The sequence below is a fragment of the Bombina bombina genome, chromosome 5 (assembly GCF_027579735.1).
Source record: "Bombina bombina isolate aBomBom1 chromosome 5, aBomBom1.pri, whole genome shotgun sequence".
Taxonomy (NCBI): Eukaryota; Metazoa; Chordata; class Amphibia; order Anura; family Bombinatoridae; genus Bombina; species Bombina bombina.
In genome coordinates, this window is record NC_069503.1 from 497,367,756 (window position 1) to 497,391,673 (window position 23,918).

General features: G+C 38.6%; 2 protein-coding genes across 4 annotated transcripts in view; one reads left to right on the forward strand and one right to left on the reverse strand.

The window, feature by feature from the left end:
- RPRD1A (regulation of nuclear pre-mRNA domain containing 1A) overlaps window positions 1-1,566 on the forward strand; it is a 344,197-nt gene extending 342,631 nt beyond the window's left edge. The window contains exon 7 of the mRNA XM_053714407.1: window positions 1,079-1,566. Within this exon, the coding sequence (XP_053570382.1) occupies window positions 1,079-1,228 (150 nt within the window). The 3' untranslated portion in view covers window positions 1,229-1,566. The remainder of the gene's footprint in view (window positions 1-1,078) is intronic.
- Window positions 1,567-14,811: 13,245 nt separating this feature from the next.
- C5H18orf21 (chromosome 5 C18orf21 homolog) overlaps window positions 14,812-23,918 on the reverse strand; it is a 92,783-nt gene continuing 83,676 nt past the window's right edge. For all 3 annotated transcript variants that reach the window (XM_053713046.1, XM_053713047.1, XM_053713048.1), the window contains one exon: window positions 14,812-16,368. In XM_053713046.1, coding sequence (XP_053569021.1) covers window positions 16,215-16,368 — 154 coding nt within the window. In that variant the 3' untranslated portion in view covers window positions 14,812-16,214. The remainder of the gene's footprint in view (window positions 16,369-23,918) is intronic.

Genomic DNA, 23,918 nt, shown 5'->3' on the forward strand with positions numbered 1-23,918 from the left:
CATTAATTTGTCTAGAAAATACATGCTGATAATTTTAGGAACACAGTTCTAACCTATGTACAATGGATATTGTTTAAAAACCAAAAAGTCCCCTTTTGCAAAGTGTTTGTGTTATTGCAACAAGATGCAGAAGACCAACTTTATTTATTTTTTATAACATGCACAAATATAATATTTAATCCTCATATTTAAAGGAATAGTAGCTTAGTTTTTTTAAATTATTTTTAATTATTAAAATATCATGATGAATGTATGTGAAACATTACACATAAAGCAATATTAGTTGTTTTTTTTATCCTTTTAAGTTAAAGAATAGGCATTGTTGGTTTTTGTTTTTTTAAATGACAATTTCTTCTTTCAAATTTGTATTAAAGCATTTTTGCAGAAATGTTTCTAGTAAGAGTAATCCAACGTTTACTGGTTACTCTTACTGTTAAAGTAACCCACATATAGCAGGTTGTATGCATGCACATTCCCATCTCATTATGGGCGTATGAATATAATGGCCATGTGCACACGACATGAAAGTGAGACTTAAAGGGCCACTGTAAGTAAATATTTTCTATGCCTGTTACTAACTAACTACCCCAAATACGCTTTTTATCAATAGCATTTCATTAACATATCTCTACCATATATCAGAAATCTTGTCTGCAAATTTAATTGTTTTCCAAACCCACTCCGTGGGTATCCTTTGCTCTGTACCAATCTGTTTACAATACCTAGGTTTCAAAATGGCGCTTTAAACACAAAGTTATTGGTTTAAGTATTTTGAACACTCAGTGCTGAAAATAGTGGGCAGGATAACGTGACATCATCGGCGAATAAAAGATATAACTTTTAGAACGTTATGAAACTTCGTTTTGGAGAAAATATAGGTCAGTAGGTTTTAATTAATGTTTATTAACTTTAATATGTTAGTTGTTTAGCTTAAAAATTATAACAGAAAGTAATCCTTTAATGTAAAAATACTTGTGAATTTGGAAAGGCACTATTGTACATTTCCTATTTTCATATCATGTAATGTTACAGTTTTTGTCAGAGTATGTCCTCAAAATTTTCCTGATTCATTTTCTAGGAATACAAGCGAAAATTAGTAAGAGTCTCACAGGTACGGAAGGAGCTGCGTCTTCGTATCAAGAACCTGCCAGACCTATCTCGTCTTCCCAACGTGACTGGAAGTAGATTACATTTGCCATATGCTGGAGACATCTACAGTGATGATTGATAAGAAGAACTTTAGTCTTGTGTTACAGAGGCCTGGGTTAGGTTAGGAATATATTGTTAGTATTATTTTTGTACAATGTGCAAGGGGTGGCACACGAGAAACTCTAAAATATATAACATTTATAATAAGTGTTTAAAATGACGTTATCCCGATTACAGAACCTTGCTGCCTTTACAAAGGGGTTAAATAGTGTTCATTATGCTGTGGATATTATGTAGTATGTATTTTAAAAAAAAAGGTTTGATATTTTCATTGTTTAAAGAAAACACACCTATTTTCTCAACCTGTAATCCTTTTTTGTGAGTATGTACTAAATTAATTATTTTATTATTTTGAAATGCTACGTTTTTGTCTGTCATTAAGGCTGCTGTCCCTTTAAAGACACAAGGGAACTCATGGAAGTGTTAAGATTCATGTTTTGTGTTTTCATGTTCTGTTAATACATAACTGCATTATAACTATATATTTTTTTCTTAACAAGTTAAGCTTGTGTTTGATATTTTGTCCCTAGGTACATTTTGTAAACTCAAAATGAACATTTCTAAATTTGAACCCAGAAGGCAAATGGAGACCTTCAAACCAAAGAAAATAATACATTTTAGCCATTTTTAAATCTTTATACTACACAATTGTGTCAAAATGACATAACATAGCTTCTACCATAGTTGTTTAATTGCTGCTATTTACTTTACTGCCAAATTGGAATATATAGCATTGCTTTTGGTCACCTCATCAATTTCAGATGAACCCGCATCTCATGCCAGTGAGACACAATAGCTTATTTATCAAACATTTTTTGTATAATTATTTTAATTGTCATATAGGTTGTTGATATTATTTATAGTGATGACTTTGCAAAACTGATCAGTATGAACTATCCCTCAAAAGTATAAAGAATCTAATTAGCCAATTTTTTGTTTAGGTTAAATTTTATCTTTATAAACTAAGTGAATGTCTGTAAAATGCATCATGTTTAATCTCACACAAATTATATGGCTAATTATGTTTCTAATTGTACGCTTCATCACAGTTATTTATTGCCCAAAGTGTTTGTTTGTGGGGTTATTTAACTTACGGAGAGAATTGTGAAAGAGGGTTTATATGCCTGTATATATTATATAAAGAATAATGGTTTCTTTTGTATAGGTGGTGAAAGTCCACAATCAATTACTCATGGCAAATACTGTTCTCTCTCTTTGTAAGGATTCCATCATTCAGGATGGAAACTATTAGGACTATTCTGCCTTTTGTTCAGCAAGGTCAGTTTATGTCCACAATACCTTCATATTCCAATCCACAGAGAACATTACCAGTTTCTGAGGTTTGCTTTTCTAGACAAGCACTTTCAGTTTGTGCTTCCATTTGGTCTGGCTACAGCTACTAGAATATTTACCAAGGTTCTGGGAGCCTTTTTTGTCTGTAATCAGAGCTCAGGGTAATGCAATATTTTCTTACCGGGGCGATATCTTTGTTCAAGCTCCGTCTTTTCCTTTAGCAGAATTTTCACACCAATCAACTATTGTTTCTCCATGGTTGGAGGATCAATTTTCAAAAGAGTTCTTTAGTTTCTCAGACAAAGGTTACTTTCCTGGTTTTCCAAATAGACTCAGTGTCCTTGAGTCTTTCCTTAACAGAGCAGAGACGGTTGAGATTGGTGTCAGCTTGTCTGAAACTTCAGTCACTTTTGTTCCCTTCAGTGGCTCTGTGTATGGAAGTACTAGGTCTCATCATTGCAACTTCAGATGCAATTCTATTTGCTTGATTTCACATGAGGCATCTACAGCTTTGTATGCTGCATCAAGGGATTATACTCAGCTGTCTCAAAAGATATTTTTTAGATCCCAGTACAAGGGGGTTTCTTTGATTGCTTCCTCTTATTCCAAGACTGATTGGGCTTCCAAGAAGACTTGGACTGCTCCTGCTTGGAAAAGGGAGAGGAAGACTTGACCTTTGAAGTTACGAAAGGAACAAAAGTCTGTTCTTCTTGTCTTGCGGTAGAAAAGACCCTTTTCCACCCATATCAGAAATTATTTTTGCCAGACCAGTTCCAAACAAGGTCTTCCCCTTGTAAGGAAGCGCCAGAAGCTTGGACTTAGAGGTAACATCAGCTGACGAAGATATTAGCCAAAATGCCCTGCAGGCTAGGACAGTGAAGCCAGACATCTTGGCTCCCAGTGTAATAACTTGCATGTTAGAATCAGAAATAAAGAAATTGGCTAGTTTGAGAGTGTTGCACCAATAAGATGCAGCACTTGCTACTGTGGCAATACAAACTGCAGGTTGCCATTGAAGACTTTGATGAACATACATCTTCTTTAAATAAGCTTCCAGCTTTTTGTCCATGGGATCCTTAAAGGAGCAGCTATCCTCTATAGGGATCTTAGTTATCTTAGCCAGAGTAGAAATAGCTTATTCTACTTTAGGCACCGTGCGCCAAGAATCTTTAATGGAGTCAGCAACAGGAAACATCTTTTAAAATAAGGGAGACAGGGAGAAATGAATCCCTGACTTCTCCCATTCCTGTGAAATAATCTCAGTCACACTGTCTGGGACTGGAAAAACTTTCACAGAGGAAGGAACATCATAGTATTTATTAAGTTTACTAGACTTCTTAGGGTTGACAACAACAGAAGTATCTGAGTCGTCCAAAGTAGCCAATACCTCCTTTAACAGTACATAAAGGTGTTCAAGCTTAAATCTGAAGTTTACTTCTTCAGTCTCAGATAAGGGAATAATACTGTCTGAATCTGAGATTTCACACGCAGAGGCTACCGGCGTATCTACCTCATTAGACTTATGAGGGAGGGCAACCTGTATAGCAGTAGGTGGAACAGAAACCTTACTATCTGAATGTCTAATTTTCCTCTTGCATTTTCCAAGAATAGGAAAAGCAGATAATGCCACAGATACCACAGAAGATACCTGTGCAGCAAAATCTTCAGGCAAATTAACTCCTCTAGGAGGCTGAGAGGAACTGCAGGGCACTGTATGCGATGCCTTAGAGGCTTGGGATGTTTGAGGAGAAAGCTGTGGCATTGCCTGAATCGCATCATCCTGAGAGACATTGGGCTCAGAGGGCCACAAACTACGCAGCAGGTAAAAGGCGCGCATTTCCCTCTGCCTACAACATAAGATGCAAGTAACTGCAGCTGGTTTCAAACTCAAGCCGTTTGTCAGTTAGCCTGTTCTAGCTAAGCAAGCAAAGAAAACCAACTGCCAAATGTTAAGTTTATACATAAATCCCTGTATAAAACATAAGCCACACACAAACTAGAGCCTCCATCGCAGCCGATTACTGCTCATTCTACTAGATCAGTTGTCACTTCTTGGTTTTTAAGAAGAGGCGTCAGTTGATCAAATTTGAAAGGCAGCTACTTAGCCTTCTTTGCATGTGTTTACTACATTCTACCATTTTCATGTTTTTGCTTCATCTCAAGCAGCCTTTGGTAGACAGGTTCTTTAAGCAGTTGTCTCAGTTTAATGGTTATGCCTTTTTTAAAGCGCATTATAAAAAATAAAGAGAGACATTTCTTTGTGGTTGTGGATTTATTTTCTCAGTGAAAAATGTTTTTATTTTTTTTATATCCCTCCCTTTGTGTTATTACTTGTGGACTCCACAGCTTTGGTATTAGTTCCCATGAGTAGTGGATTGTGGACTCTCACCACCTGTATGACAGAAAACAATTTATAAGACTAAATCCCAACTCCAAATGTGCATAAGTGATCCCAGGGATTACTTCTCAGTGGAAATAAATGCTGCAGTCGAACTCCAAAGGTTAACCTAAAAAAACCAGATCAATGCTGCCAATGGTGAAGTCCTGTGAGACTACAGGGTTAATTCACATGTAAGTTGTATACTCCCATGCTGCAGAGCTTCACATCAAGCTCTAGATATAAAAGCAATGGGAGACTCAAGCAGGAGCAGATAGAAGTGAACTCGGACATCACACGCTCAAATCCAACGATCATTTTACCAAATAGTCTCTGGGCTTTTTAAAATTAAAAAAAAAAGCTAAGCGACTATTTGGTGAAACGATCGTTGTTTTTTTTCATGTTGTGGGCAGAGACCAACCTTCTGAACTGCAAACCGTAATCATAGACATTGTTTACTATATACAGTGTGTGTAATATACGGATGTTCTAGCTGTGGTTCTCTGTAAACCCCTGTGATTTTAACACGTTTTAATAAATTGTTTTAACATTCATCTGAGTTCACTTCTATCTGCTCCTGCTGGAGTCTCCCATTGCTTTTATATCTAGAGCTTGATGTGAAGCTCTGCAGCATGTGAGTATACAACTTACATGTGAATTAACCCTGTAGTCTCACAGGACTTCACCATTGGCAGCATGGATCTGTTTTTTTTAGGTTAACGCTTGGAGTTCGACTGCAGAATTAATTTCCACTGAGAAGTAATCCCTGGGATCACTTATGCACGTTTGGAGTTTGACTTTTTGGAGTTTTGACTTTTTTGGACATATCCTTTTGCACTAACACGTTGTTTTTTGTTTGATTTATTATTGTTTGTGTTTCAGCAGGTTAATCATTTTCTTTTTGTGTAGAAAACAATTTATGCTTACCTGATAAATTAATTTCTTTCATGGTGGTGAGAGTCCAAGAGACCCCACCCTTGGGGTTTTTGGGGTTAGATTTTTTCAGCACATGTTTTTCCCCTGCTTCTTTTATGACTATTCCCTTTTTTTACCTCACTTGCTTGGCCATTAAACTGAGGTATGTGTGAGGGGTTGTATAGAGCTCTTGGAGTTTGGGAATCTTTGTCTCCTCTTAGTGATAGAGAAAAGTAATTCTCATGAGTAATGGATCATGGACTCTCACCACCATGAAAGAAATTAATTTATCAGGTAAGCATAAATTATGTTTTTACTGAATAAGGCTGCCTTTTCTTGTAGTCCAGAACAAACAAACATTCTACTTTAATCTCTTAATCAAAATTATTTACAATATTGCAGTAGTTTGGCTCCTAATCTCTTTACTCTTTTGGTAAGAGCTAAAATTCCAGTCTTCATTATGAAGCTTTCTTTACCATAGTGAAAAGGTTCCCTTTTAAATAACTGACACTTCAAACACTGGAAGACTATTCCTTCACTACAGTCATTTGTTTACAAAATAGTCTTCAGACTAAAATCATTTGTGGGCACTGCACTTAATTTTACCTGCTTAAAACTGACTTGTAAGATATTGTAAAACTAGGTGTCAGAATACTTGAAGGATAATGATTTCTATGTTCATATCATTCTTTAAATAAGGATATTGGAATGTAACATTTTAAATATTTCAACTCTAAAATGTTTAGGAATTCCTTAATACAGGACACTAACTTACAACACCTCTACTTTCTATTAATAATACATATTTATTATTTTAAAACAAGTGATACTTTCTGAAGGTTTAAATCGAACATTGGTTTCAAAATTTATTTACTGCCCTTGGTAATGTGAGTATAGCAACTGTTACTAAATTTTATGGAAAAAAAATATTTTTTCATATATCTTGTGTACCTATATATGTATATATACTTTATTCAAGTCTAAACTTTATGATGTTTTAAATAGACATTAAACACAAAGTACATTTTATAAGCATAGTATTGAGCTTATTATTTGCCTCTCTCTAGTTATCCATTGCATTCAGCTACCTGCAGTGATACCTTGGTTCCAAAATGGAGGCACCCATAATTAGAGGGAGGTGAATGAAATGTGTTTAGTGTTTAATGTCTTTTTAAGGGATCCAGATAATTGTCCAAACACTAAGAATAATGTTTAAACGTTCAAGCTTATTCCCCTTAACAAGTTTTTATTGGAAAGACAAGAGCATTATTACAAAAATAGTGATTGATCACGTATGCTTTTTTTTTTTTACCCAGTTACTTTTAATTATGAAATGGAAACTGATCCTGAAATAATCTACTTATTAAAAATTATCAATTCAAATGATTGTAGAAAGCCATATAAAATGTAGCCTTGTTGCAGTTGTATCTAATACACTTGATCATTTCAACACAGAAAAAATGTTTGTTTAGGATCTGTGCCAGAGACGACCAGTTTATCACTCATACAATGTACTAAAAATGTGGTTATTTCTCAAATAAAGGATTTTTACCTTGGCAGAACATTAAGCAAAACAAACAACCAATGTTTTGTATTTATCATTAGATTTAAGGCATAAGTGCAACAACAATGCATGCCAATATATTTGAAATAAACATCCAACTAAATTGTTTTGATGTCTATCTTGTCCCTTCTATTTCTTATACATTTTATAAATATGAGGCAAGAGAGGGGTTGTTTGACAAATTCTACTCCCTTAAATCCGAACCTGGGGCCAGATCCGATATGCAGCGTCGCCCGCAAAAGCCGGCGACGCCGAATTTTGCGCGGGTTTGGTATCCTATATACGGCGTAACCTAGAAGTTACGCTCGTATATTTCTGCCTTCGCCCGTAGTTTTTTGGGCCATAGACAGGTATACCAAAACCTGCGCAGTTTGGTATCCAATATACAGCGTAAGGACTTACGTGGCGAAAATGGAGAAATCTTACTCCATTTTCACCTCGCCACAAAATGCAGCCGTAGTAAGCCTTACGTAAGCCTTGTCTATTGGAGCCCCGTAGCTCCCTAAACTACCTGCCAAATAAAACCTAACGCATGCGCAATGTCTATCTACCTGTCAACCGCGATCCCCCTCCGCAATCCCTAATAAAGTATTTAACCCCTAAACCGCCGCTCCCGGACCCCGCTGCCACCTACAATAAATGTATAACCCCCTAATGTGATCCCCCTACACCGTCGCCACCTACATTACATACCCCCTAATGTGAGCCCCTTACACCGCCGCCATCTACATTACATACCCGCTAATGTGAGCTCCTACCCCGCCGCCAGCTATATTAAAATTATTAACCCCTAATCTAATCCCCCTACACCGCCGCCAGCTATATTAAATTATTAACCCCTAATCTAATCCCCCTACCCCGCCGCCAGCTATATTAAATTATTAACCCCTAATCTAATCCCCCTACACCGCCGCCACCTATATTAAATAGATTAACCCCTAATCTAATCCCCCTACACCGCCGCCAGCTATATTAACTATATTAACCCTAATTATATTAGGGTTAATATAGTTATTATATTATATATATTAACTATATTAACCATAATTATATTAGGGTTAATATCGTTATATTATATATATATATATATATATATATATATATATATTATGTATAATAACCCTATCTAACTCTAACACCCCTAACTAAATTCTTATTAAAATAAATCTAATTAATATTATTAATTAAAATATTCATATTTAAATCTAAATACTTACCTATAAAATAAACAATAAGATAGCTACAATGTAATTAATAATTACATTGTAGCTATTTTAGGGTTTATATTTATTTTAACTAGGTACAATAGCTATTAAATAGTTAATAACTATTTAATAGCTACCTTGTTAAAATAATTACCAATTTACCTGTAAAATAAATCCTAACCTAAGTTACAAATACACCTACACTATCAATAAATTAAATAAACTACAAATATCTAAAAGAAAATACCATTAAATAAACTAAACTAAATTACAAAAAAAAACACACTAAATTACAAAAAATAAAAAAAGATTACAAGAATTTTAAGCTAATTACACCTATTCTAAGCCCCCTAATAAAATAAAGCCCCCCAAAATAAAAAAATTTCCCTACCCTAAACTAAATTACAAAAGTTAACAGCTCTTTTACCAGCCCTTAAAAGGGCTTTTTGCGGGGCATGCCCCAAAGAAATCAGCTCTTTTGCCTGTAAAAAAAACACAATACCACCCCCCAACATTACAACCCACCACCCACATAACCCTACTCTAAACCCACCCAAACCCCCATTAAAAAAACCTAACACTAAGCCCCAGAAGATCTCCCTACCTTGAGTCGTCTTCACCCAGCCGGGTCGAACTCTTCATCCTATCCGGGCGATGTCTTCATCCAAGCGGCAAAGAAGAAGTCTTCCATCCGGCGATGTAGGGGGGTCAGATTAGGGGTTAATCTATTTAATATAGATGGGGGCGGTGTAGGGGGGTCAGATTAGGGGTTAATCTATTTATTATAGGTGGCGGCGGTATAGGGGGATTTAGATTATAGTCAAAAGAGCTGATTTCTTTGTGACAATGCCCCGCCAAAAGCCCTTTTAAGGGCTGGCAATAGAGCTGTTTACTTTGGGTTAATGCCACGCAAAAAGCCCTTTTCAGGGCTATTTGTAGGGTTAGACTTAGGTTTAGTGTTAGGGATAGTTTAGTATTTTAGGGGTTAATTAATTTAATATAGGTGACGGCGGTGTAGGGGGGATTAGATTAGGGGTTAATTTAATATAGGTGGCGGCGGTATAGGGGGATTAGATTAGGGGTTAATTAATTTAATATAGGTGGCGGCGGTATAGGGGGATTAGATTAGGGGTTAATTAATTTAATATAACTGGCAGCGGTGTAGGGGGATTAAATTAGGGGTTAATAATTTTAATATAGCTGGCGGCGGGGTAGGAGCTCACATTGGGGGGTAGTTAATGTAACTGGCGGCGGGGTAGGAGCTCACATTAGGGGGTAGTTAATGTAGGTGGCGGTGGGGTAGGAGCTCACATTAGGGGGTAGTTAATGAAGGTGGCGGCGGGGTAGGAGCTCACATTAGGGGGTAGTTAATGTAGGTGGCGGCGGGGTCCGGGAGCGGCGGTTTAGGGGTTAATAACTTTATTAGGTGCGGCGGGGTCCGGGCGCGGTGGTTTAGGGGTTAATACATTTTTTATTATTAGGAGAGTGAGGGGGGATAGCGGATAGAGAGTTAGACGTGTCGGGCTATGTTTGGGAGGCGTGTTAGACAGTACGGGAAATTTAATAACTTAGTCAGGTTTTGTAGGCGCCGGCAGTTTCTAAAGTGCCGTAAGTCACTGGCGACTCCAGAAATTTGTACTTACGCAGATTTCTGGACATCGCTGGTTTATCCGACTTACGGCACTTTAGCATCTGACGGCGCCGTATATTGGATAGCTCGAGTTGCGAGCTGAAACTACGGGCGGCGGGGGTTCCCTCGCTTGCGCCGCAAACTACGATCTATATCGGATCGCGCCCCTGGTTTTAATAATTAACTCCTTAGGTTACATTTTATGTAATATTTAATTAAACTGGGAATATCCTTAAAGGGACATGAAACAAAAATATTTATATATTTCATGATTCAGGCAGAACATTCAATTTTAAAACAACTTTCCCATTTACTTCTATTATCTAATTTGCGTCATTCCCTTGGTATCCTTTGTTGAAGGAGCAGAAATGCATTACTGGTAGCTAGTTTAATGCATTGGGTGAGCCAATAACATGAGGCATATGCATGCAGCTACCAATTGGCAGCTGCTGAGCCTACCTAGGTATCCATTCCAACAAAAGATACCAAAGAAAAAAACAAATTTAGATAAAAGAAGTAAACTGGAAAGTTGTTTAAAATCACATGCTCTGTCTGAACCATGAAAGAAAGATTTTGTGTTTCATGTTCCTTTAATTTTGTAAGGGACAGCGATGCTGAAGTACGTTGAGGTTATCACGCAGGTTCGTTTTGCTGTATTCCTGCACTGTGTATCCTCATGTATCACGCATGGCTTCATTACTAGGGAAAGTATTTCAGACTGAAATCTTACGTTTTTATTGTGTAAACAGTGGCACCACAAATGCCTTTAAAGGGAAGTAAACAACTTGCTCGGTGATCAAGTCACTACCTAGTGGAAAGTCTCCAGGTCCGGATGGCATTACTGCGAGATTATACCAGCTTCTACAGGAGCAATTAAGCCCACATCTCTGCTCGCTCTTTACGGACATAGACCGAGGCAAAGCTCTCCCTAGCACCCTACTAGAGGCGTTAATAACAGTGATCCCGAAGCCGAATAAAGCTACAGATATTGTAGGTAACTATAGGCCAATATCGCTAATTAATATAGATATGAAAATATACGCCAAAATTCTAGCAAACCGTATAAACACAGTTCTGCCTAAAATAATCCATCCGGACCAGGTGGGCTTCATTAGGGGACGGGAAGCCAAAGATAATTCTATAAGACTTCTTCATTCTTTGCAATATGCCCGTGACAACCATACCCCAATGTTCTTGCTATCCACCGACGCGGAAAAAGCTTTCGACAGGGTGGACTGGCAATTTATGTGGGCCACCCTGTCGAAGTTTGGCTTCTCCGAAATGTTTGTTAAAAGAATACAGGCCCTGTACAATCACCCGAGCGCTAGAGTAAAGATCAATGACGTTGTCTCCCAATCGTTTGCTATATCTAATGGCACACGACAAGGGTGCCCGCTCTCGCCCTTGCTATTCGCATTAACAGTAGAAATACTGGCAATACAAGTGAGGAATAACCCACATATTCAGGGCATAAAACTAGGTGAAATAGATCAGAAATGCCTCCTGTTCGCGGACAACGTGATTTTCACATTACAGTCACCAACAACCGCACTGATGGAAACATTGGAGAACTATAAGCAAGTCTCTAATTTTTCTATTAATATGGACAAATCTGGCCTAATGCCAATCAATTTAACATGACAAGAAGTCGAAACCATAGCGCATATAGGAAGGTTTAGCATAACAGATAAACTTCAATACTTAGGAATAGTTATATCGAAAGACACTGACAAACTATTCACGGATAACTTTCTCGCACTCCAAACACGCACCAAAAGTTTACTGGAAACCTGGCATAAACAGGGACATCTATCCTGGTTTGGAAGAATTAACACAGTTAAAATGATGATCATACCCAAATATTTATATATCTTTCAGACGCTCCCACTGGCTCTTCCAAACTCATATCTTAAAACACAACAAAAGTTAATTTATTCATTTATCTGGTCGTATAAACGCTCTAGAGTGGCCCAACACACACTATACCTTAGCAAAGAGGACAGGGGTCTCAATGTTCCTAATATTACCAACTATTATAGAGCAGCACACTTAGCAAGAATAATTTCTTGGAATCACGCACCCTCCGCAAAAATATGAATACAGATAGAAGGTCATTTGTCCCAGGCTAGGAATATGAGAGACTTACCCTGGCTCCCTAAAGCCTCGAGACCACATATGATACAGCGCAATGATTATATTAGATCTACACTCGAAGTATGGGATTATGTCATAACTCATATAAAGGGAGTATCAACTGTACTATCTCCGCTAACCCCACTACTTAACAACCATTTGTTCCTACAACATAGCAGGTTTACCCACACTAACCCAGTAAGGCACTTGCAGAACCTTCCAATATACCTATTCGCAGGTCCAATGGGCATAAAAGATAGAACCGTACTAGAAGAAGAACTAGGACCCCCATTTCATAGCTGGTACACATACCTGCAAATTAGACATGCTATATATAATAACCCACACAAGAGGGACACCCTCAGACCACTAACCACATTTGAGCAACTATGTATCACCCCTGACATTACAAAAGCTCACCTGTCCATGGTATATAAAATCCTTAGGAATAAATTCCCTGAGACACGCCCTTTATACCTGGATAGGTGGTCAGAGGAAATACCACATGACCTATGCGAAGAGGATCTGAAGCGTTGTTTCCGCAATATACACTCCTCCTCAACCTCCCTATTATTATCAGAACTAAACTATAAAATCATGGCCCGTTGGTACTTAACTCCACATCGCCTGCGAGTTATCTATCCGACGGCCTCATCTAGCTGTTGGAGAAGGTGTGGTGAGACGGGCACCATGGTGCACATTTGGTGGTCTTGCCCAAACTTAACCATATTCTGGCAACAAGTGGCTCAACATATGAGCAAAACGCTAAACACAGAAATTACGCTAAATCCACATATCATCCTCCTTAACCATGCCCCAAAACTCTCTTGTGCCTATAGGAAAAAATTATTTCTGATAATGTTGACATGTGCTAAGAGATTAATCCCCAGGTTATGGAAGTCAGTAGAAACTCCCACAATAGCCCAATGGGTAGCGGAGGTCAATCATGTGATACTGTTAGAGAAAATGCACTACTGCTACCTAGGTAAACGAGAGATGATAACTAATGTACAGTTTATCTGGGAGCAAAGACCTCATAGTACCCCTTAATAGTTTTAGCACAAGAGGATGAACACCTTGAATAGTTTACTGGGTTTGAAAGATGAACATGCAAACTGTTAGTTGCTAGTTAGACCATAAGACCATTACTATAGCTCTCAATTTATTGGTACGAACTTGTTGATGTACGACCTGACTCCCCTTCTCCTAGACTCTCTATCCCCTATCCTTTTGCTTACGCAATCTAATTCCCACAGTTCACCTTGAACAAATTAGTGAGCTGCGGAATATTATTTTAGCTCATTCAATTTAGACTCTTTTCTTCTCCCTTTTTTTTTTTTTTTCTAATAATCTCTATATTTTTCTTTTTATCCCTCATTTATCCTACCTCCCCCTCCACCGCCACCCACAAAAAAGCTGGGCCATTGGTTTACTGATACTTGACAATGCTTAACTTGTTGATATTGTAATATTGCTTATTTGTCTATTATGTCAAGAAAAATTTATTTTGATTTGTTGTAACCCAATGAACCTTATTCTAATAAAAACTACTTAAACATAAAAAAGGAGCTCACAAAATACAATAAAGTCTGGGCGCTCAGACATAAGTAGCAGAGATCTACTTAAGAAGTGTGTATAGGTGTGATTTACTTGTGCTTTGCCAAAACAGGGATTACTTCTATAAAACTTGTTTTCTGCTTAAAACCATAAAAGCTGTACAGAATATGTGCAAAGCATATGCATATTTTTTTTTTTTTTTTTATTCAGTTGAGGCCAAATAATAACCAGTGGTGACATGAAAACAAGAAATCACACAATGTTGTGATCACTTACAAGATAGTTTCACACGTTTATATAAAATATAAGACCCAGGCATTTATTTTAGTAGCCATTCAGGCATGCTCATATAAAGATAGGAAAATAATAATAATTATGAGCAACTCAAGATTTATATAAATTAAGCAAAACGGAAGATAGATGGTGCCACATTGTAAAACAATGTATTCCATTAGAAATGTTGACTACCAAACTTTGTTAGCACTAAAAGTATTGTGCCATAAAAGCAGGCTGTTATTTTCAGTCTTCAGCTGATTGCACCACAAATCTGTGCTTCGTCTTTACCACAGTGAGTGCACAACAAGGAAAGGAATTGTGTAGCAAAAGTTGTAACTTTTGATTGATTTGAAATATACAATGCGTTTGACAGCTCATAATGAATGTACTTTTCATCAGGCAACACATTTGTATAAAATTATTCAGACAGAGAAAAGATAGTATAGACATTGCAAATTAAACTTTATATAGTACTGACAGAGAGAGAAAAAAATACATAATAATATGATTGAGGTAAACAAGCCTCTAAATAAAAAGCATATCTAAAATTCTCAACACAAAGCAGAAGACAATTTCTGATATATTTCATTTTCTTCAGTTATATAAATAGACTTTAGATGGAATGTTTCAATCAACACTCAGAGAAATAAACTGCTGTATAATAATTTTTATTAGGCAGTCTCACAAACTATCATGCATTGATTTCCCAGAAGAAAGCCCATTTCCAGACCTGTCACAAACTTTAATTGTCTATTAAAAGGAATGTTAAATTGGTTAAATTAAAAAAGAAAAAAAAAAAAAGAATTAATCAGTAGTTCCACAATCAAACAAATGTATCGTAAAATGCCCTATGATTTAGCCCATCTTAATAAATGCTGTACATTAAACCTTCATTTTTAAAACGCCTTGCCTTATTTGTGTTCTATATTAAATCAAGCAATTGCAATTATTGTAATGTACAACATTCCTTAATAATAAAACATAGAGGTTCTGCTTATCTGTAATTCAAAGTTATATGATCATTGTGGAAAGATAGACTGATAGATTTATTAGACGTGCAAAGGCAAACAATATATATATATATTATTGGACAAATTGTTAATCACAAATAAAGAAAATGTCACCCATTATACATTCATGGGGTCATTTGGAATTTGTTAAAGGGACATTAAACACCTTAATATATTAATAAAAAATGTTTAATTACATGTAGTAAAACAACTTTGCAATATGCTTTCATTATTTATTTTGCTCTCCTTTCCTGTAATTTAATTCTGAATATTGTGGGCTTTCCAATTAATTTTAAACATGATAGTGCAGACACAGCTATATTCCACACAGTCATTGGTTGCAAACTCTAGTAATCCATTTATAACCATTCCTAATTGGCCTCAGCAGAAAAGGTAACCTAAGGTACAATATAGCGGCACCCACTGCTTTATGAACATTAACTTTACCCTTTTCAAAATGTAAACAATACATGTACAAATTAATGTCAGGCTAATCTTTGCTCTGAATACATCATTCAATCAATGATTTATTTAGCGTTTAACGTCCCTTTAATGAAAATCAATCTACTACTTTGTATGGGGAAATGTCTTCAGGGCTGCAGAGCTCTATCTATGCACTCTGCTGAATAGCATTGGCAGTCTGTGAAATCCAATTAGGGAGTCTTTTTGTAACTAGTGAATCTTTTAATGCAGCCCAGATTGTGATGTCAACAGTGGGCAGGGCTTGGCAGCCATTTCAAAGTAACCAGACACAATTTTAAAATAACTTTTTTACTGTCACTGTTGCAAGATATAGAAAAGGTGCAGGAGGATAAAGTAAGACTTTAAGATGACTAAGGTGTAGACTGTCACTTTAAATGTAAAATAAATGTTAAAGAGTTCATTGTAAAAGGAAATAATTATTCTCATGATTATGCAGAATAATACGGCACCTGTCAAAGATACTCCATATTCCACAAATAGAACTACAACAAAAATAAAACTATATTGTGCTTTTACCACTGTTCTAGATCCTTAAAATATAAAAACAAAATTAGACATTGTATCAAAGAGACAATAAAAAGTTCTTCAATTCACTTTTTTTCGTTGGTTCTTTCTCCTCTTGACTAAGTAGCATTTTTAACCGGGAAAAATGAAATTTGCCCTTTTTTGCGCTCTTTGCTGTGGTAGCTGGTGATGCATGTGCAGAAGAACAAGACCTATAGAAAAAAGTTAAATATTATTAAAGCTTTACAATAAAATGGGATATTTGTAAGTAACAATCTAAAGTCACATGATGTCCTTTTTTATTATTTTTTATTATTATTATTTTTTTACACTTCATATTTTTGTTTAAAGGGATAGAAATGTCAAAATAAGAACGTGCATGGGTGCATTTAAATTTTAAATAGAAGCATTTTTGTAATATACACAATAAAATTTGTAGTGCACGCACTATGGAGCATTAAAGGGACAGTAAAAACAACATTTCTGTTGTGTTGTTATTGGATAACATAATCAGCCAAGTCTAAACGTTATTAAAACAAATTAACATTTTTACTGCAATTGTTTTTCAACAGCAAACTACACTTATATGCCTAATTTGAGGAGCCAATCTGGGCTTTAGTCCTTGGCATGGAGAGTCCCCGAATCCATTCTAATTACTAGTGGGAATTCAACTCCTGGCCACCAGGTGGAGGCAAAGAACACCCCAGTAGAGCTGTTAAGTGTCACTCCCATTACCCATAATCCTCAGTCATTCGGCCGAAGAAAAATGGAAAAAGAGGACACAAGGGTATAGAGGTGCCTGAGGTTTATAAAAAGCAGACTTTACTCAAATTAAAGGGACAGTACACTGTAAAATTGTTTTTCCATAAATGTATTTTCAATGACTTGTTATACCAACTGCAGAGTATAAAATATTTGAGAAATTGCATTTTCGGGTTTATTTGTGTATCTGAAGTAGCTGGTTTTGTGCTTTGAAACCACAGCCTATTACAATGGGTTGAGCTTCAGGTAATATCAGATCTCATTATGTTATCACTTTCATGTACACAGACTTGCTTCCTTATCTTATATTTGTCTGGAACACCAAAGCTCAATACATAGAGAGAACAATGGAAAATTATCATTTTATTAATTAACTATCATGCCCCCACTGAGGGTGTAATCTCTTCTGCTGGCTGTGTTTACTTAGGCTTGTCAATAGCATATACGCCAGTATCAAAACTTTCAGTATAGGTTGGGAAACCACAAGCTAAATCAGCTATTTCAAATGCTGAAATATGAGTAAAGGAGCTACTTGCAACCAATTTAATACACTCTAGCAGGTAAAAAGGATCATTGGGAATAATTTAAAGGGGAGAAAGTTTTTGGGTGAACTGTCCCTTTAAGGGCAGGTCGTGGACTCTACATGCCAAGGAAAAAAGAATTTATCAGGTAAGCATACATTTTATTTTCTTTCCCATTGGCATGGAGAGTCCACAAATCCTTTCTAATTACTAGTGGAAACCAATACCCAAGCTAGAGGACACAGAATGGAAGGGAGGGAAAACAAAACGGGCAAACCTAAACAGAAGGCACCACCACTTGAAGAACCCTTCTCCCAAAAGAAACCTCAGCCGAGGCAAAAGATAAAATTTGGAAAAGGAATGCAGTGAGGACCAAGTGGTCTCCTTGCAGATTTGCTCTATAGAATCTTCCTCTTAGAAAGCCCAGGAACAAAAGACAGCCCTAGTGAAATGAGCCGTAATTCTCTCAGGAGGCTGTAACCAGCTGATTCGTAAGCAAACCAATAACACTTCTGAATCAGAAAAGCATAAGAGGCCTTCCAACCCTTACGCTTACCAGATAAAATTACCAAGAGAGCAGTAGACTGTTGAAAATCTCTGTTGTCTGTAGATAGAACTTCAGAGCACACACAACATCCAGGTTATTCAACATACGTTCCTTCGGAGAAGGATTAGGTCAAAAGGAAGAAACAACAATCTCCTGATTGATGTTGCGAACTGATCCCACTAAGAACGGAGGACCGCCTTATCCGCATGAGAAATAAGGTAAGGGATTCACACTGCAGAGTCGAAAGTTCAGAAACTCTGCGAGCAGGAGAAATTCAAATTTCCAAGATAACAACTTAAAAACAAACTGTGGCTTGGGCTTAAATGAAGCCTGCTGCAGACTCTAAGAACAAAACATGGAGGCGCAACAGGAGTAAACACAGACCTGAGTATGACCAAGGTCTGAACATGAAACATCTGGCAGGTCCGCCAGACGTTAAGCGAAAGAATCAACATAAAAATCTTGATCCTTCAGAGAACTGACTGACAAGATTTTCTCCAGGCCCTCCTAGAAAAAAAAAGATAGAAAGCGGGGAAAACAATACCCTTTATGGTAGATCCTGCGAGATACTGGTCTAAGAATCCGAAGCATGGTATCAAACATTTTTCTGAAAAACCACGCCTAGACAAAAACTAGATGTTCGATCTCCAAGCAGTCAGCTTCAGAGGAAAACAGGATTGTTTTATGAGGTTCACAATGCTCACCTTAAGACTTCAGTCTGCTTTTACGCAGACTTCCTTATGCCACAGCAACACTATACACAGTCTTCAAGCAGAGCTAGGGTTAGTATAGTGATTCAGATCATCCCGGATAAAGGAAGGGACCTGAAATAGAAAGTCCTTCCTCAGAGGCAATTTTCACAGGGAAAAGATGACATTGAGGAGCATAAGCAAAGCCTAAGAAAGGTCTACACACTAAAAGTGTATGTCCAGAAGGGCAAAACATAGGAATCGGAATGTTCCTTGAGATGAAAGTGTCCTTCAGGTCTATGGTAGTTCCGAAAAGATCCCCCTGAACCAAATGGAGAATAGAACGAAAAACCTGCATTTTGAAGGACGGAATCCTAAATAATTTATAAGACCCTTGAGGTCTAAAATGGAACGAAAAGATCCCTCTTTCCTAGATCCCAAATATAATCAATAGATCCTTGAACTTGTTCCGCCCGAGGAACTAGGACATTTACTCCTAGGGAGGCCAGATCCTTCACACAGATTAATAAAGCCTCTCCTGATCTTGACTGCAGTTATCTTTACAGGGAAAATCTTCCTTAGGAAGAACAAAATTAGATCCTATCCTGATTCCTGGGATACTACCTCCTCCAATGGATCTGGGACGTTGCAAACCTCAGCCTGCTGAAAGAAGGAAATCTGTCCCAAACATGATTCATGCTTGTACCAGGAGCGGACCCTTCATACTGATTTATTCTCAGATGAAGGCTATTATTGCTGTCCCTATTTCAACACAGCTTAAACCTGCATGAGGTCTTGCCGGAAACTCAACTACGAAAGACATTGCAATTTGTACCTCAATCTGAGGGAAAAAAACTATAATATAAAAATAAAAAATAGATTAGTGTCCTAAAAACACTAAGAGATTGAGAGAGAAATTTGACACCAAACGTCACACACATAAGTTCTCACCTCAATATGAGGGAGGATAAAGCAGTGTTCTTAAAATACTAAAAACATAATTTATGCTTACCTGATAAATTACTTTCTCTTGCGGTGTATCCAGTCCACGGATTCATCCTTACTTGTGGGATATTCTCATTCCCTACAGGAAGTGGCAAAGAGAGCACACAGCAAAGCTGTCCATATAGCTCCCCCTCTGGCTCCGCCCCCCAGTCATTCGACCGACGGTTAGGAGAAAAAGGAGAAACCATAGGGTGCAGTGGTGACTGTAGTTTAAACAAGAAATTTTAACCTGACTTAATTGCCAGGGCGGGCCGTGGACTGGATACACCGCAAGAGAAAGTAATTTATCAGGTAAGCATAAATTCTGTTTTCTCTTGCAAGGTGTATCCAGTCCACGGATTCATCCTTACTTGTGGGATACCAATACCAAAGCTTTAGGACACGGATGAAGGGAGGGAACAAGACAGGTAACCTAAACGGAAGGCACCACTGCTTGCAAAACCTTTCTCCCAAAAATAGCCTCCGAAGAAGCAAAAGTATCGAATTTGTAAAATTTGGCAAAAGTATGCAGTGAAGACCAAGTCGCTGCCTTACAAATCTGTTCAACAGAATCCTCATTCTTGAAGGCCCAAGTGGAAGCCACAGCTCTGGTGGAATGAGCTGTAATTCGTTCAGGAGGCTGTTGCCCAGCAGTCTCATAAGCCAATCGGATGATGCTTTTCAACCAGAAGGAAAGAGAGGTAGCCGTCGCTTTTTGACCTCTCCTCTTACCAGAATAGACAACAAACAAAGATGATGTTTGTCTGAAATCCTTAGTTGCTTGTAAATAGAATTTCAAAGCACGTACCACATCAAGATTGTGTAAAAGCCATTCCTTCTTAGAAGCTGGATTAGGACACAGAGAAGGAACAATGATTTCCTGGTTAATGTTCTTATTAGAAACAACTTTAGGAAGAAAACCAGGTTTGGTACGCAAAACTACCTTATCTGCATGGAACACCAGATAGGGTGAATTACACTGCAAAGAAGACAATTCTGAAACTCTTCGAGCAGAAGATATAGCTACCAAAAATAAAACTTTCCAAGATAATAACTTAATATCTATGGAATGTAAAGGTTCAAACGGAACCCCTTGTAGAACTGAAAGAACTAAATTTACACTCCATGGAGGAGCCACAGGTTTATAGACAGCCTTGATTCTGACTAACGCCTGTGCAAACGCTTGAACATCTGGTACTTCTGCCAGACGCTTGTGTAAAAGGATAGACAGAGCGGATATCTGCCCCTTTAAGGAACTAGCTGATAAACCTTTCTCCAATCCTTCTTGGAGAAAAGACAATATCCTTGGAATCCTAATCTTACTCCACGAGTAACCCTTGGATTCACACCAACAAAGATATTTCCGCCATATCTTATGGTAAATTTTCCTGGTGACAGGTTTTCTAGCTTGGATCAGAGTATCTATGACTGTATGACTGATTCAGAGAACCCACGCTTGGATAGAATTAAGCGTTCAATCTCCAAGCAGTCAGCTGCAGAGAAACTAGATTTGGATGCTTGAATGGACCTTGTATTAGAAGATCCTGCCTCATTGGCAGTGTCCATGGTGGGACAGATGACATGTCCACTAGGTCTGCATACCAAGTCCTGCGTGGCCACGCAGGCGCTATCAGAATTACAGAGGCCTTCTCCTGTTTGATTCTGGCTACCAGCCGAGGAAGAAGGGGAAACGGTGGAAAGACATAGGCCAGATTGAAGGACCAAGGCGCTACTAGAGCATCTATCAATGCCGCCTTGGGGTCCCTGGACCTGGAACCGTAAAGAGGAAGTTTGGTGTTCTGACGGGACGCCATCAGATCCAACTCTGGAATGCCCCATAGCTGAGTCAGCTGAGCAAATACCTCCGGGTGGAGTTCCCACTCCCCGGGTGAAAAGTCTGACGACTTAGGAAATCCGCTTCCCAGTTGTCTACTCCTGGGATGTGAATTGCAGATAGATGGCAAGAGTGATCCTCCGCCCACCTGATTATCTTGGTTACTTCCTTCATCGCTAAGGAACTCTTTGTTCCTCCCTGATGATTTATGTATGCTACAGTCGTGATGTTGTCCGACTGAAATCTGATGAACTTGGCCGCCGCTAGCTGAGGCCATGCCTGGAGCGTGTTGAATATCGCTCTCAGTTCCAAAATGTTTATTGGGAGAAGAGACTCTTCCCGAGACAATAGGCCCTGAGCTTTCAGAGAGCCCCAGACCGCGCCCCAGCCTAACAGACTGGTGTCGGACGTTACAATGATCCACTCCGGTCTCTGGAAGCACATTCCCTGCGACAGGTGATCCTGAGACAACCACCAGAGAAGAGAATCTTTGGTTTTCTGGTCCAGTTGGATTTGAGGAGACAAATCTGCATAATCTCCATTCCACTGTTTGAGCATGCACAATTGCAGTGGCCTGAGATGAATTCGAGCAAAAGGGACTACGTCCATTGCTGCTACCATTAATCCGATTACCTCCATGCACTGAGCTACAGATGGCCGAGGAATGGAATGAAGAGCTCGGCAAGTACTTAGAAGCTTTAACCTTCTGACCTCCGTCAGAAATATTTTCATTTCTACCGAGTCTATTAATGTTCCCAGGAAGGGAACCCTTGTGAGCGGGGACAGAGAACTTTTTTCGGTGTTCACCTTCCACCCGTGAGACCTTAGAAAGGCCAGTACAATATCCGTATGAGCCTTGGCTCTGGGAAAAGACGACGCCTGTATTAAGATGTCGTCCAGATAGGGTGCTACTGCAATGCCCCGCGGTCTTAGTACCGCTAGAAGGGACCCTAGCACCTTTGTGAAAATTTTGGGAGCGGTGGCCAACCCGAAGGGAAGGGCCACGAACTGGTAATGCTTGTCCAGAAAAGTGAACCTTAGGAACTGATGGTGATCTTTGTGGATAGGAATATGAAGGTATGCATCCTTTAGATCCACGGTAGTCATATATTGACCTTCCTGGATCATCGGTAAGATTGTCCGAATTGTCTCCATCTTGAAAGATGGAACTCTGAGAAATTTGTTTAGAATTTTTAGATCCAGGATTGGTCTGAAAGTTCCTTCCTTTTTGGGAACCACAAACAGGTTTGAGTAAAAACCCAGTCCTTGTTCTGTAATTGGAACTGAACATATCACTCCCATCTTGAGTAGATCTTCTACACAGCGTAAGAACGCCTCTTTCTTTGTCTGGTCTGTAGACAGACGAGAAATGTGGAACCTTCCCCTTGGAGGAGAGTCCTTGAATTCTAGAAGATATCCCTGAGCAACTATCTCTAATGCCCAAGGATCGGGAACATCTCTTGCCCAAGCCTGAGCAAAGAGAGAGAGTCTGCCCCCTACCAGATCCGGTCCCGGATCGGGAGCTACCCCTTCATGCTGTCTTAGTAGCAGCTGCAGGCTTCTTGGCCTGTTTACCCTTGTTCCAGCCCTGCAAAGGCTTCCAGGTTGCCTTGGGCTGTGAAGTGTTACCCTCTTGCTTTGCAGTAGCAGAGGCTGAAGCAGGACCGCTCCTGAAGTTGCAAAAGGAACGAAAATTAGACTTGTTTTTAGCCTTAAAAGGCCTATCTTGCGGGAGGGCATGGCCCTTTCCCCCAGTGATATCCGAAATAATCTCTTTCAACTCTGGCCCAAAAAGGATCTTTCCCTTAAAAGGAATAGTGTTGAAACTGCCCCCTCTATCTTAGGGACCGTCTGCCACGCGTCCCGCCTGGGATCAGTTATGGGGAACATTTTCTTAAAGATAGGTGGGGGAACAAAAGGTACACCTGGTCTTTCCCACTCCCTAGCAACAATATCCGCTACCCTCTTAGGGATCGGAAACACATCAGTGTATACAGGGACTTCTAGATATTTGTCCATTTTACACAATTTCTCTGGGACCACCATAGGGTCACAATCATCCAGAGTTGATAAGACCTCCCTAAGTAGTACGCGGAGGTGTTCCAATTTAAATTTAAATGCTAGTGAATCTGATTCTGCCCGCTGAGAAACTTTTCCTGAGTCAGAAATTTCTCACTCAGACATAACATCCCTAGCCCCTACTTCAGAGTGTTGTGAGGGTACATCAGATAAGCCTCCCAAAGCTTCCGACTGCTCCTCATCTGTTCTCAAAACAGAGCTATCGCGCTTTTTAGGGAAAACTGGCAGTTTAGATAGAAAGGCCGCAAGGGAATTATCCATGACTGCCGCCAGTTGTTGCAATGTAATAGGTGCTAATGCACTAGAGGTACTAGGTATCGCTTGAGCGGGCGTAACTGGTGATGAC